Source organism: Megascapheus bottae, chromosome 19 (genome assembly GCF_031878675.1).
Source record: "Megascapheus bottae isolate mThoBot1 chromosome 19, mThoBot2.hap1, whole genome shotgun sequence".
Lineage (NCBI taxonomy): Eukaryota > Metazoa > Chordata > Mammalia > Rodentia > Geomyidae > Megascapheus > Megascapheus bottae.
Window position 1 is genome coordinate 47,812,192 of NC_143527.1, and position 14,160 is coordinate 47,826,351.

Genomic DNA, 14,160 nt, shown 5'->3' on the forward strand with positions numbered 1-14,160 from the left:
AAAAAATAAACCTGAAAACAGAATTCTGATTCCAGGGGTAGAGTACCAGCTTTCTGTAGGATAGCCAATGGCTCACACCTATAATCCTAGCAACTCAGTAGTTTGAAAACAGAGTATCATCAAAGCCATCCCAGCAGGAAAATTTGTGAGACTACCTCCAATTAACCTGTAAAAAGGCAGGAAGTGGAGCTGTGACTTAAATAGCAGTGCACTAGCCTTGAACGGGTCTTTGTGCATGCTAGGCAAGCACTCTACCACTAGGCCAAACTCCCAGCCAATAAAGCTATTTTGTAATATACACATGTATCAAACTGTGAAGCTTAAAAAAAGCAAAGTGATATTAGTTTTCCTCAGTATAATCTGTATATGAGTCCTTTTGGTGATTTTACTCAATACAATTTTCTGGATTTCACAAGAAAATGCGTTATCATTGAAAGGCCAGAGATGTATAAATGTTATAAAGACATTGAGTCTTCCAAATTGTTTCAAATAGCAAAAATAAAATAAGCCTCCTAAAATACAAAAAGATGCTTTGAGGGCAAAGTGACCATAGCACTATATTGGCTGGGCAGGCTTTTTGGTTTCAGAAAGGAAAGAAGTAGGGGCAAACAGTGGCCAAATGCTGTGTGCACATTTTCTGTATTTTCATAGAACTGTTATGAACAAAATGTTATACAAGATAATTTTTTGGGTTTTGTTTTTTTGTGTGTGTGCGCCAGTAGCAGGGCTTGAACTCAGGGCCTCTTATTCTTAAGGCAGGTGCTTTATATCTCCAATTCTGGCTTCTGGTGTTAACTAGCTAATTGGAGAAAAGTGTTTTTTTATTTCTGTCCAGTCTAGCTTCAAGTATTGCAGGTGTGAGTCAATGGTGCACAGCTGTTTTTACATTCTTGAATAGATTGAAAAAGGCAAATAGGAAAGTTAGTAGTGTGGCTTTCAGGCGAATATCTTGGGTAGGATTTTTGGATGGAGCAGAGTAAAAGAGTAATGACTTTATTCCTGTAATTGGAAACACTAATTACTAATTATGCCCAGTGTGATTAGGGATGACGTTGGTGTCACTGAGGATGACCCTATGTGAGGTAGGACTAGCTTTCTTTGACATCTGCGAGGGTGGCTATGGGACAATTTGATGGAAAAGTAACAAACATGATTATCTACAAATTCTACCATTCTGAAGAGAATCAGGATTCTAGTATTTGAATTCTAACGTCCCTATTTTTTGTTGAGCTTTGTTGATATACTTGATTTCTGGTTTTATTTTAGCAATGGTAATGTCCACCTCTACTTCATGAGACTATTAGTAATTAAATTACAAAGCACACGGGGAAAGGAATACAACATAGTTTTTTTCAATGTCCTGTAAATCTGTAATAATTTTGAAAGTAAAACCTAAAATATGTATCAGCTTGGATATTAACTGTATTTTTATGCTAAAATTCTTCTATGTGAAATGTACTGTATATGAACTATATTATCTCATCATGCTAAAATTCTTACCAAAGAAGGAATCAAGGACAGTAGTGACAAAGAGTTAACTGAAATGAAACTTGAATAGAAACAAATTCTCCAGGCCTGTAATCCTAGCTACAGAGGCTGGGCACTAAAGTCTGTGAGACCCTTATTTCCAATTAACAACTAGAAAATGGGAAGTAGCGCTGTGGCTTAAGGGGTAGGGCAGTAGCCTTGAGCTGAAGAGCTGAGGGGCAATGCCTAGGCCCAGAATTGAACTCAGCCTTGAGCTCTTCGATATTTAGAAGACAAAAACCTTTCATTTCATATGTAGTTTACTACATCTCATAAACTTTCCTGCCTGGGTTGGCTTTGAACCATGATCCTCAGATCTCAGCCTCTTGAATAGCTAGGATTACATGTGTGAGCCACTCATGTGGCTATGAGGTCTACAGACATGACCTGAGGAGTTATAAACCTGTGAAAATTCTTCACAGATTAGTCTGCCATTTTTTTAAAGCAGAGAACAAGACTTAAGGTAGCTTTCAATGGAATTGGCAATGGAGAGATGAACAAACAAGTCAAGATCGGGTCTGGAAGGGCTTTTAGGAAATCCTAGAAGCTGTGTGAGCACCTTAGTCACTGGCCAAGTGAAGAAGAAAGCAGTGTGGAAGGAATGATGAAAAAACACAGGGAGAAGGGGAATCTGCCTGCTCACATCTGTCTGGGCATGAGTCACTGTCTAGGATTACATTCCTCAGCCACTGGCACCCAGGTCAAATCAGCTCTACCATTTGGATTCCACTTTCTTAGCACACACTCCACAATATATCTCAGCAGATTCTTTTGTGGTGGCCTCATACTTCCTAAGCAAGTGCTCTATTTCTAAGCAAGATCTCTATACCTTTGTATGCAAGTTATTTTTGAGGTAAGGTCTCCCTTCCTGATGGGGGTAAACTTCGAAGAAGCCTGATTTAGGCTTCTGATCACAGCTGGGATAACAGGCTTTTGCACTACCATGCCTAGCTTCTTTCCCTTGAGAAGGGAGTCTCACATCAAATCGTGTCAATTTCCCAAGGATTCCAATGTGAGCAAGTGGTATCTGAAATTCATACAATTTAACAAAATGTAGACAGGACTTTTAGATTAAAAAACAAAAAAGTTCAGGGCCAGGTTTTAAAAAAGAAAGAGTTCAGGGCTGAGAGTTTGGCCTAATGGTAGAGTGCTTGCCTAGCATGTATGGAGACCAGGTGTTCAATTCCTGGGTACCACGTACATAGAAAAAAGCTGGAAGGGGTGCTGTGGCTCAAGTGGTAGAGCTCTAGCCTTGAGAAAGCCCCCGGACAGTGCTCAGGTCCTGAGTCCAAGCCCCAGGACTGGCCAAAAAAAAAAAAAAAAAAAGTTCATTATACTCTACTAGGAATAGTCACTAAGCTCTAAACACTGGGGTGAGAAAAAAAAAATTCATTTTCTTTTTTTCAGGACTGAGGCTTGAAAACCAGGGCCAAATTCTCTTCCACTGAGCCACATCTGATTTTTTTTTTTTTTTTTTGCTTTTAGTTTCTTACCTCATATGTAGCTGGGATTAGAGCACCACCACACCTGATCCCACTCAAGTCTTCTAACTAAGGATTCTGACCAGGCATTTGTTGATTTCAGGATTTTTATTAGTTAAATTCATGGGATAGTGTCCTGCAAATGCATAGTATCAGATGAGTTTCCTCTTTTTATTGTTACTTGCAACTTATTTGTGTTTTGAGTGTTTGAAGAGCTAAATATATTAATTTCCAAGTGTCATTTGTCATTTGGAGAACTTTCATAATTTCTAGCCTTCATATTTATATAATTAATCAGATGGTATTTTTTTTTTAAAGTTTGACTTGTGACACTTTTGTACTTGATAGATTTCAGTAGCAGAGCTAGATAAGAATCTGTAGCTCGGCCAGGAGTTTGGCCTAGTGGTGGAGTGCTTGCCTAGCATGCATGAAGACCCAGGTTCGATTCCTCGGTACCATGTACATAGAAAAAAGCTAGAAATGGTGCTGAGGCTCAAGTGGTAGAGCTCTAGCCTTGAGAAAGTCCAAGGACAGTGCTCAGGCCCTGAGCTCAAGACCAGGACTGGCAAAAAAAAAAAAAAAAAAAAGAATCTGTAGCTCCTACTTTGCACTGACCATTCGACAAAAACGGTCTCCGGGCATCCACAGGCAACACTAAAAGCGAAAATAGAGTATAGGTACATAGACCAATGATCACTGTTTTGTCTAAATATAGTTTTTATAAGGTGAGAATAAAAGTGCATTTTATATAGACAGAACCATTTATCTTCACAAAGCAGACGGCACAAGAAAATTAAATGTAAAATCATGAGTAAAGTCACCCTTATCCACCCAGAGCTTTACAGAGTCAGGGGCTCCTGCTCTCATCTGGCTTTTCACTTCCCACTTGTAAAATTCTAGCTCCTGAGGAGTCTGTGGTCTGAAGATCAAGGGCTCAATGCCAGACCAATTGGGGAAGTCCCTGAGACTTTTATTATTATTCTGGCCAATCCTGAGGGCTTGAGCTCAGGGCCTGAGCACTGTCCTTGGACTTTCTCAAGGCTAGAGCTCTACCACTTGAGCCTCAGCACCACTTCCGGCTTTTTTTTTTTCTATGTATGTGGTACCGAGGAATCGAACCCGGGACTTCGTGCATGCTAGGCAAGCACTTTAACCACTAGGCCACACTCCCGGCCCTTAATGAGACTTTTATGTCCAATCAACCACCAAAAAGCCCCAAGTGGCGCCGCGGCTCACGTGATAGACGGCTAGCCTGGCGCAGACCAGCTAAGGCAGCATGCCCAGGCCGAGTTCGAGCCCCCTGCCCCGCTCCCACATCTGTGGTACAAACTTCAGTGGAGAAGAGTGCTGCCAAAATTACTGGACAAAGGAAGGAAAGGGAGGGACGAGGCGAGCCCTGGGCGCAGCACCCTCGAGTCACCGGGCTCGTCCTAGCCATCAGGTCCGGCTCCATTCTCGCGTCGTCTACCTTCGGGCCCGGACGTCGTCCTTCTCCTCGCCGGGCGGAGGGCAGGATTGGCCCGGTACGGGCGGCCACGGATGGCCGGAGGAGCCGGCGAGGCTCCGCCACTCCACGGCCGCCCAGCCCGAGCCGGGGCTTTGTTCGCCTGGGCTCCGCGCGGCCGGGGCGGGCGGAGGCGGCGCTTCCTCCCTCCGGAGGCGGGAGCTCCGGCCGCCGCCCGCCGGCGACGCCCGAGCAGGTCTGGGAGGGGCGCGGAGCGCGGCCCAGCAGGCGGCAGCCGCCCGGACGGTGGGCGAGGCCGGTGACCCAATAGAGCCGCAGTCCGCGGGGGACCCCACCCGGCCGGGCTCCCGCACTCGCCGCTAGTCCGGGCCGGCCAGCTCGCGCGCCGGGGCCGTACGCTCGGCGACAGGGCGGCTCTGGCCGAGGGAGTGGACGCGCCGCGGGGCCGGGCGCGGAAGGCGGAAGGTGGGCGCGGCGGGCGTCCCGGAGCCGCCGCCACCGCGGCCGCCGCAGGCCCGGACTACCGACGCGCCCCGCGCGCGCCCCCGCCGGTCCTCCTCGCCGGCCCGCGCGCCTTCGCAGCTCCCGGCTCGCGCCGCCCGCGTAGCCGGATCCGGGGAGGCGAGGAGGCGGGGGCGACACAAGATGGCGGGTACGTGGCCCCTGGTTCGCGGGCGGCGCTGGCGGCGGCGGCGGCGGCGGCGTCTCCCCGCGCCCGTCCGCCCTCCGCGCAGCCCGGGAGGCGGCCAGGCGAGGCCGGAGCGGGGGCCCGGCGGGGCGGGGGCCGGGGGAGGGCGGCGGGGGGGGGGGGCGCCGCGCCGGGCCTCGGCGCTGACCGGCCTTTCTTCTCTCTCCGGCGCAGACCTGTCGCTGCTCCAGGAGGATCTGCAGGAGGACGCGGACGGACGTGAGTGGCCCGGCCCGGCCGTCGCGGGTGGCTGTGGGGAGCGGCGCGGGGCGACCGGAGGCGGGCTGGACGGACTCGGGGACTCGCCGCGGAGCGGGAGCCGGCCCGCGTGGCCCGACCGCGGCCTCCACCCCGCAGGGGCCCGCGGCCGCCGGCGGCTGTTGGGGTCGCCGCGGCCGGCGGGGCTGAGGTGGGAGTGGAGACGCGCGGTGTGTGGTGCCGTGTGTTTCCCGCAGCCCTCGGCCCTGAGCCGGAGGCCGGCCTTCCTGCCCCGCTCCCGGGGCCGGCGCCGCGGCCATGCTCCGGCGTCCGTCCGAGGATCGAGGCGGCCCGGCCCGGCCTCGGAGGGAGTTGACATCACCTGGGGTTTCACCCTGGGCTCTGGGGAGCTCTGCCCACCCCACCCCCCGGGACTTGTAAATTACGGGGAGGTTGGAAGGTGTGGCCGCCGGGACTCGGCTCAGCGAGCGTATTTTCTTTCTTGCAGAACACTGAAAACTTGCTAAGATCGCAGCTTCCTTTGAGATACTGACGTTTTTTGCTTTTTTTTTTTAAAGAGTTAATTCATTTAAAAAAAAAAATCCGGCTTTGTATGGTTTCCATCTCGCTTGACAACTTGGGTTGATGACAGAAAAGGAGTGAATCAGCTGTATAGGGAAAGTTTATACGTTGTATTTCATTTGGAATAATTTCTGTTCATGCGAAAGTAGTGACCTCTGTGTTTTACCCACGTGCATCTTAGGAGAAAAGAGTGTGTAAAACATTCTCTACTCCATGGACCCTTCAAGAAGCCAATACATTGTGCTGAGTTGAGATGCTTACCGTCGTGGAATTGCTGTGTAGTTGGGGAAAGATTGCTTGACAGTGGCCTAATACCTGTGTAAATAATTCAGAGATAGCCAGGTTTAAAATGGTTCTTCTAAATAAGTGTAGTTAGCCCTTCACATCTAATGTAGTTCCCCTGGCCCCAATTAAACTCAAATTTTACTAATTTTAAAGAGTTGTAAAAAGGGGTTTCAATTCACCAAGTCAGTTTGCAAGTACAATGCATGTTGGTCAGTGTCATCCCTCTCATGATTTCCCCCTTCTCTTCCAGCTCCACCCATCTCTTCCGTTTTCCCAGTTGAGTTTTCACGTAGGGATCTTGAATTACTGCCTTTTCCCTTCCTCTTCACAAACTTCTAACTCCACCTCCTTGACTTCACTCCCCTACGCCATAAATTTCAGCTTCTGGGTATTCGTTTTCCAAAATTTTTAAAGTCCTAGTTGTTTTGAGCGAAGTAAGGGAGATTTTCTAATTTAGGATTCTTGAAAGAGTCTTTTTCAGAATATATTATTATAAAGGTGATGAATGGGGGTTACAGTTACATAAGTAAGGTCATGAGTACATTTCTCTTTGAACACTGTTACCCGCCCCCATTCTCCACTTTCCTCACCCCTCCCTTCTCCCCTCCAGGTTATAATGTTCATTTACAACATAGTGTCTAGTGAGAATCATTGTTGCAGTCCTTCATACTTTATCCTGTTTCTTTGATTCCCTTTCCCTTCAGTAAATCAGATAAATTTATACAAGACAAAGGGTGCAGAAAACTAAGACAAAAAAAATAGAAATAACTGCAAACAACATAATAAGAACTAGTTCTTGGAATTCAGTCTGATACACTTCATTATATATGGTCCTTTGCACTTAGGGATTGGGCTATTGTGATCCCCTAGACATGTTCTAGTTATTAAAAATGAGGGAAGCCAGAGCCCGGAGTTTGGCCTAGTGGGAGAGTACTTGCCTACCACAAAGCCCTGGGTTCCATTCCTCTGTACCACATACACAGAAAAAAGCTGGAGGTGGTGCTGTGACTTGGGTGGAGGAACACTAGCCTTGAGAAAGCCCGAGGACAGTGCCCACACCCTGAGTTCAAGGCCCAGGATTGGCAAAAAAAAAAAAAAAAAAGAGGGAAACCATGCAACCTACATTTCTTTGGGCCAGGCTTGCTTTACTTAATACATTTTTTCCAGGTTTTCCATTTCCTTACAAATGGGGCAATGCCATTCTTTTTGAAGGAGGCATAGAACTCTCCATTGTGTGTATATACCACATTTTCTTGATCCGTTTGTTTACTGAGGGGCATCTGGGTTGGGTCCATATCTTAACTACAGTACATAATGCTGCAGTGAACATAATTGTGCTGGTAATTTTAGTATGGCCTTGTTTGTGGTCATTTGGGTAAATGCCCAGGAGTGGGATTGGTGTTTCATAGGGGAGTTCTCTATGTTTAGTCTTTTGAGAAACCTCCATACTGCTTCCAGAACGGGGGGGGGGTTATACTCCAATGGTGTAGTAGTTCCCTTCTGACTACATTCTTATCAGCATCTATTGTTACTAGATTTCTTGATCATAGCCATTCTAACAGGAGTAAAGTGGAATCTCAATGTTGTCTTGATTTGCATTTCTTTTGTGTCCAGAGATACTGAGCATTTCTTCATGTATCTATTGGCCATTCTTATTTCCTCTTCTGAGAAGTCTCTAAGTATTTTTTTAAGCAAATGAATTATATTCAAACTTTTTCTAGAGAGGTAAGGTTTTTGGGAGTAGTGCAGATAATTTTCATAGACAGTTATCTTTATGGAATTAATAATACTTGAGTAGAGAAGGACTTTTTTTTTTTTTACCAGTCCTGGGGCTTGAACTCAGGGCCTGAGCACTGTCCTTGGGTTTTCTCAAGGCTACAGCTCTACCACTTGAGCCATAGCATCTTTTCCAGCTTTTTTCTATGTATGTGGTACAAAGGAATCGAACCCGAGTCTTCGTGCATGCTAGTCAAGCACTCTACCACTAGACCAAATTCCCAGCCCCTAGAAGGACTTTTTTTTTTACATTGCATTTCCTGTTTTTGTTGTTTTTCCTTTTTCTTTCTTTTTTTTTTTTTTTTTTTGCCAGTCCTGGGGACTGAACTCAGGGCTTGAGTACTGTCCTTGTGCTTTTCTCAAAGCTAGTGTGCTACCACTTGAACCACAGTACCACTTTTGTTTTTTTCTATGTTTTTTTCTAAGGTTACTTACCTGCCTACTAGCATGCTTAGCATCTTAGTTTCAGATCTCTTGCAAGGTTTGGGTCAGAGAGGTGGCTGTTTTTTAATTTTTGTTTGGTTCTATTTCTTTGGTTGGTCTGGGTGCTCATCTTCAGCTCTAGGCTAGTGCTCTTACCACTTCAAGCCACAGTGCCATAGTGTGTGTGTATGTGTGTGTGTGTCTAGGGCTTGAACTCAAGGTCTGAGTGCTGTATCTGAGCTTTTTCGCTTAAGAGTAACACTCTGCCCCTTGAGCTATAGTGCTACTTAAGGCTTTTTCATAGTTGTTTTTTTTTTTTTTTTTTTTTTGCCAGCCTCAGCTAGAGCTCTACCACTTGAACCACAGCACCACTTCCAGCTTTTTCTTTGTATGTTGTACTAAGGAATTGAACCCAGGTCTTCATGCATGCTAGGCAAGCACTGTACCACTAGATCAAACTCCCAGCCCCCAAAATGTGATATTTTGTTTTTTTAACTTTTTGTCTATCAGTATTCATTCATTTTCTTTCTTTCTTTCTTTCGTCAACGAGTCATGGGGCTTGAACTCTGGGCCTGGGCACTGTCCCTGAGCTCTTCAGCTTGAAGCTAGTGCTCTATCACTTGAACCTCAGCACCACTTCATAGTTTTGGAGATAGGAGTCTCATGGACTTTCCTGTCTGACTTTGAATCCCTATAATCAGATCTCAGCCTCCTGAGTAGCTAGGATTATAGACATAGGCCACTAGCACCCGGCTGTTTATGCTCTTAATCCTGTTTTGAGATTCATGTTTTAAGAAGATTCACTTCTTGAGGACTTATGACTATTTTAAAAATATTTGAGTATGTATTAGGTGCAAAGCACCCAGAAGGAAGAAATGCAGTTCATTTGTCCTTGAGCCACTAGGGAATAGTATTGGGGTAGGGAGGGAAGGCACACCTGAGAAACTAAATAATGAGCTGCCAAGCCCCTTGTTCTGGGGATATGGGTGTAGAAGGATTTCCTTGCTGGTGGAGGCTGTTTAATATCTTAGCTATCAGCACAGACAGAAGTCAGATTGACTTATTGCAGTCTTGACACTGTCACTTTGGATAGACTTTGCCAACTCATTTGACCTCTCTATGCCTAATTTAGACCTTTTTAAAATGATAAATGCTCCCTACTTTATAGAGTTGTTCCTAGACTAATATGAGTATGTGTGAAGCACTTGTTAAATAGCAATTTTTATGTTTAAATAGCACAGATCCCTTAAAGGAGAAGCAGAGAAAGGATTACTAATACTGACCATTACAGAATGTATGAGTATAAAATTGTTGCTAATGCGTTCATTGAACTTTCTTTTTCTTTTAAAGTCTGTTCCTTCTTCAGTTTTATTTAGGATAAACCTTAAGGTAGCCAAACAAAGATGCTTACACTTGTACTCCTTGGCTTTTGGAAGGGTTGGGTTGGGACATCTTTGCTCAGGGCTAGTCTGGGGATAAAAGTTCATGGACTCTTATCCCTGCCAGTGTCTGAGTGCAGTGACGAACTCCTGTACACCAACTTCTGGTGCACACCAACTACAGGGAAAGAAAGCACAGCGCCTGGGCATTTTGGCATATGGCTGTCATTCATGGTAGGATGATTACATCCCAGGCAAGACCTTCCTTGGAAAATAACCAAAGCAAAAATGGTCTAAGAGGTGCTGTTCAAGTAGTTAAAGTTCTGTCTTGGAAGCATTAGGCCTGGAGTTCAAATCTCTAGTACCACCAAAACACACACAAAAAACAACTATTCCTCAAGTCCTTTGTAGACAGTTTATTTACATATTTATAGTTTGATTGAAGACTTAGTATTAACTGCTAATTATCCTCAGTTGCTAAAGTTTTACCAGGAATATTCAGGAACAGATTTTTTTTTTCCTTTTTAAATTGTTATTATAAAGGGGATGTACAGAGTGTGAGAGTTAGTTAAGTCAGATAATGGGTGCATTTCTTTTCAGACAATATCATACAGGATCTTTAAAAAAATGTGTTACTATAAGTTGATGTACAGAGGAGTTACAGTTACTAAGTTAGGTAAAGAGTGTATTTCTTTTTGGACAATATCACCCCTTCCCTTGCTCTTTCCAAGTTTTCTCTTCCATTACCACCCACACATTGTATAGTTTATTTTCTGCATAGTTTACACACACACTGAATCTTTATGGAACATTTGCCATGTATGTGGAGGGGAAAATAATGAGAAAGAAACCTGGTTCTGGTGCCCACATACAGTGCAAGATGGTGGCCAGGGAATGAAAAGGCTTGTCACAATCTGGAGAAGTCAGAGAGAGAAGAAGGACAGGGACTGTAGACAGAGGTGTTCTGGCTGCCCTTACATCTAAACTTTTTCTGTCTCAGGCAAAACAAATGGTAGCCAGTCTGTCGCCAGAAGTAATTGTACCACAAATGCTCCCATAAGATCCACAATAGGGCTTAGGTAGCCCTTGGACAGGGAGAAGTCATTTGCTGATGAAGCTCTAGAACCATGGTGCTGCCTATACTTAATGGAGAGCCTAGAATATGACAGAAGAGAGAGTAAAGTTATTGGTAGATAATATGTGGCTGTGGAGACCAGTAGAAGATGTGGGTGGGGTCCAGCCTTTGGACAGGGAAGGCTGTCAGATTTTAAGAAGAATCCAGGTCTTTTTGTTGTTGTTATTTCCAGTGCCTATGTATGAACAGTGTGTAGCATATGGGAAAGGTTTGTAAGACAACTTGGCTGATAACTTTGGAGAAAAATCTTCCTTCTGTCTAATAAGTGAAAAATAATATAGTTGAAAAGGCTGTAAGGATAAATACAGTTATTTTTAGGCAATTTTAAAATTTAGTTTAGAAGACTGATACAGTAAATTTTAGAAATACTTTGAGACTACATTAAAAAATATACTCTGAATTTAAAAGTGAAGGCAGAGCAGTGATTCCGTTTGAATAGATGTCTCAGCAAATTTCATAGTTGGATAAAAACCCTTTCATGTTTTATGACAATTCTGTTCCTTGAGTAATGGAAGATAAAACAAAATTATAGATGAATTTTTGATTATTTTTAGGTAATTTTAAAGTTTAGAAGACTGCTAGAATAAACTTTAGAAATACTTTGAGACTACATTATAAAATATACTCTAAATTTGAAAGTTAAGGCAAACCAGTGATTCCATTTGAATAGATGTCTCAGCAAATTTCATAGTTGGATAAAAACCCTTTTATGTTTTAAGACAATTCTGTTCTTTGAGTAATGGGAGATAATACAAAATCATAGATGATTTTTTTGAGAAATATTTCAAATTCTTTTGTCATATACAAAAACCTTTGATTTATGCTGAAGTTATTAGATTTCTGAACTGAATCAGATGGGACTTAAATGTATAATAAGATTCAATGAGCGAATGGCTATAAAATAATTTTTACAACTTACCAGAGTAACATTTTCAAAGGATGTTATACAACACTTGATAGATTTTGGTGGCAGATTGTAAAGTTCTGTGTGTATGTGTGTAGGCTGTGATAAGTCAATTGATGCCTAAAGGATACCAGCTTTGTTTCTTCAAATCCAACTCCTTAGTTCAGAAAGAATTTTCACCTAGGCCTTCTGATTTTAAATATTTAATGTTAAATGATATTTCCTCAGTTTCTCAACTTTATTATATTGAGCAGACTAGACTTGATATATTAAGTGATTGTGACGAGTTAATCTAAGGTGCTGTGTGTTTAACCCAGGTGGAGTGGGCTTTGGGTGTAATTTTAGTTTCATTTAGACTTCGTTCACTTATGTTTCCTTTGTAATTAAGCACACTGTTGAGCTTTTGATGTGCTTCAGTCAGCTGAAGTGGGATTATACTCCACCACTGATTTTTCCATTGTTGGAATTTAAAAATCATTGCACACTGTTTTTTGGGCTTACTGTCAATGTTGAAATTGAGTACAGAAATGAAAGCTCCAGAACCGAGTAAGAGTGATTGCCCTGGGTGCTTTCCGTTCAGTTGGCAAGACTTCTAGCTGCTTTTGAAAAACAGTTCTAAAAAGCTTTCTATGTAGTCTTTGCCACTGGGAGAGGTGAGAAATAGGAAATTAGGGTTGTGTCCAGTGACAGATGGAATAATTCACACAGTCTAGTACAATGCCCTTGATAGATGACACTTACGTGTTAGAAATATTTGAAGAGTGGAGCATGGTGGTACAGTCCTTAATCTTAGTGAGGTGAGAGGAGGAAGGAGATTCTGGAATCTAGAGATTCAGTCCAGTTACAAAAAAAAAAAAGCAAAAAATAACAAAAGCAAAAATGAAATTTGATAATAAGTTATGGGATATTCTAGGAAGGAGTGGTTTTTTTTGTTTGAATTATTTTATTTTATTTTTTATTGTCTGGTAATATATAGGGGGTTACAGTTACATTCACCAGATAGTAGGTGCATTATTTCTCACATGTTGATACCCCTTCTCATGTTTTTGTCCCCATTTGCCTCCCCCACCCCCTCCCAATTGGAAGGAGTGTTTTAATGATATTTACATATGTTTAGAATCAGTTGATGACACTGTGACTGCCAGCTTCTCAACAATAACTTTTATTTTTATTTATTTATTTATTTTTTTTAAAGAAGAGAGGAAGCCAGGTCCTTGGGCTCACGCCTGTAATCCTAGCTATGCAGGAGGTTGAGATGTGAGGATCATGGTTCAAAGCCAACCCAGGCAGGAAAGTGTGAGACTGTTATCTCCACTCAAAAACTGGAAGTGGTGCTGTGGCTAAAAGTGATAGAGTGCTAGCTTTGAGCAAAAGAACTCAGGAACAGAGCCCAAGCCCCAAGTTAAGCCCCATGGCTGATAGTCCTTTGTACCTGTGACTGAGTTTGTAGCTACTTGGGGGAAAAGTTTGCTTATTAAACTATTCTTAAGTCTACATTTGTATTGTATATTTACTTATTTCCTAATTTATAGTATTGGAATTACAGATTTTTCTCTCTCTAGAAATATTTTTTTGTTGTTGTTTTTTGTTTTTTTTTGCCAGTCCTGGCCTTCAGCTCAGGGCCTGAGCACTTTCCTTGGACTTTCTCAAGGCTAGAGCTCTACCACTTGAGCCTCAGCACCACTTCCACCTTTTTTCTATGTATGTGGTACCGAGGAATCGAACCCAGGTCTTTGGGCATGCAAGGCAAGCACTCTACCACTAGGCCAAACTCCCGCGCCCTCTAGAAATATATATTTTTTTCCTTTGTATTGTCCTGGGGCTTAAACTCAATGTCTAGGTATTGTCTCTAAGCTTTTTTTGCTGAAAGCTAGTGTTCAACCACTGGAGCCACATCTCCACGCCTTTTTTTTGTTTGTTTGTTTTGTGGTGGGTCATGGGGCACCAAACTCAGAACTCAGCCTGCTTGAGTTCTTGAGCTCAAGGCTACTGTCCTACCCTTGAGCCAAGCCCCATTTCCCATTTTCTAGAGGTTAATAGGAGATAAGAGTCTCAGGTCCTTTTGTGCCAGGGGTGGCTTCGAACCTTGATCCTCAGATCTCAGCCTCCTGAGTAGTTAGGATTACAGGTGTGAACCACCAGAACCCTGTAGTCAAGAGTTTTTGTTATCATATCCCAGTTGGGTTGGCAGTCCCTAAATTTGAGTTAGGGTTAAGTTTTGATTTTGAGTTGTATGTAAGAATAAATCTAATTTAATGTTTTGGGCACAAGAGTAAGTGCCATACCTTGCCATGGTGGTTAAAATGCCTATCTTTCT

At 43.5% G+C, this 14,160-nt stretch overlaps 1 protein-coding gene across 1 annotated transcript in view; it reads left to right on the plus strand.

The window, feature by feature from the left end:
• The first annotated feature begins 4,873 nt into the window (after positions 1-4,873).
• Ppp4r1 (protein phosphatase 4 regulatory subunit 1) overlaps positions 4,874-14,160 on the plus strand; it is a 70,188-nt gene continuing 60,901 nt past the window's right edge. The window contains exons 1-2 of the mRNA XM_090353517.1: positions 4,874-5,125; positions 5,336-5,380. Coding sequence (XP_090209643.1) covers positions 5,119-5,125; positions 5,336-5,380 — 52 coding nt within the window. The 5' untranslated portion in view covers positions 4,874-5,118. The remainder of the gene's footprint in view (positions 5,126-5,335; positions 5,381-14,160) is intronic.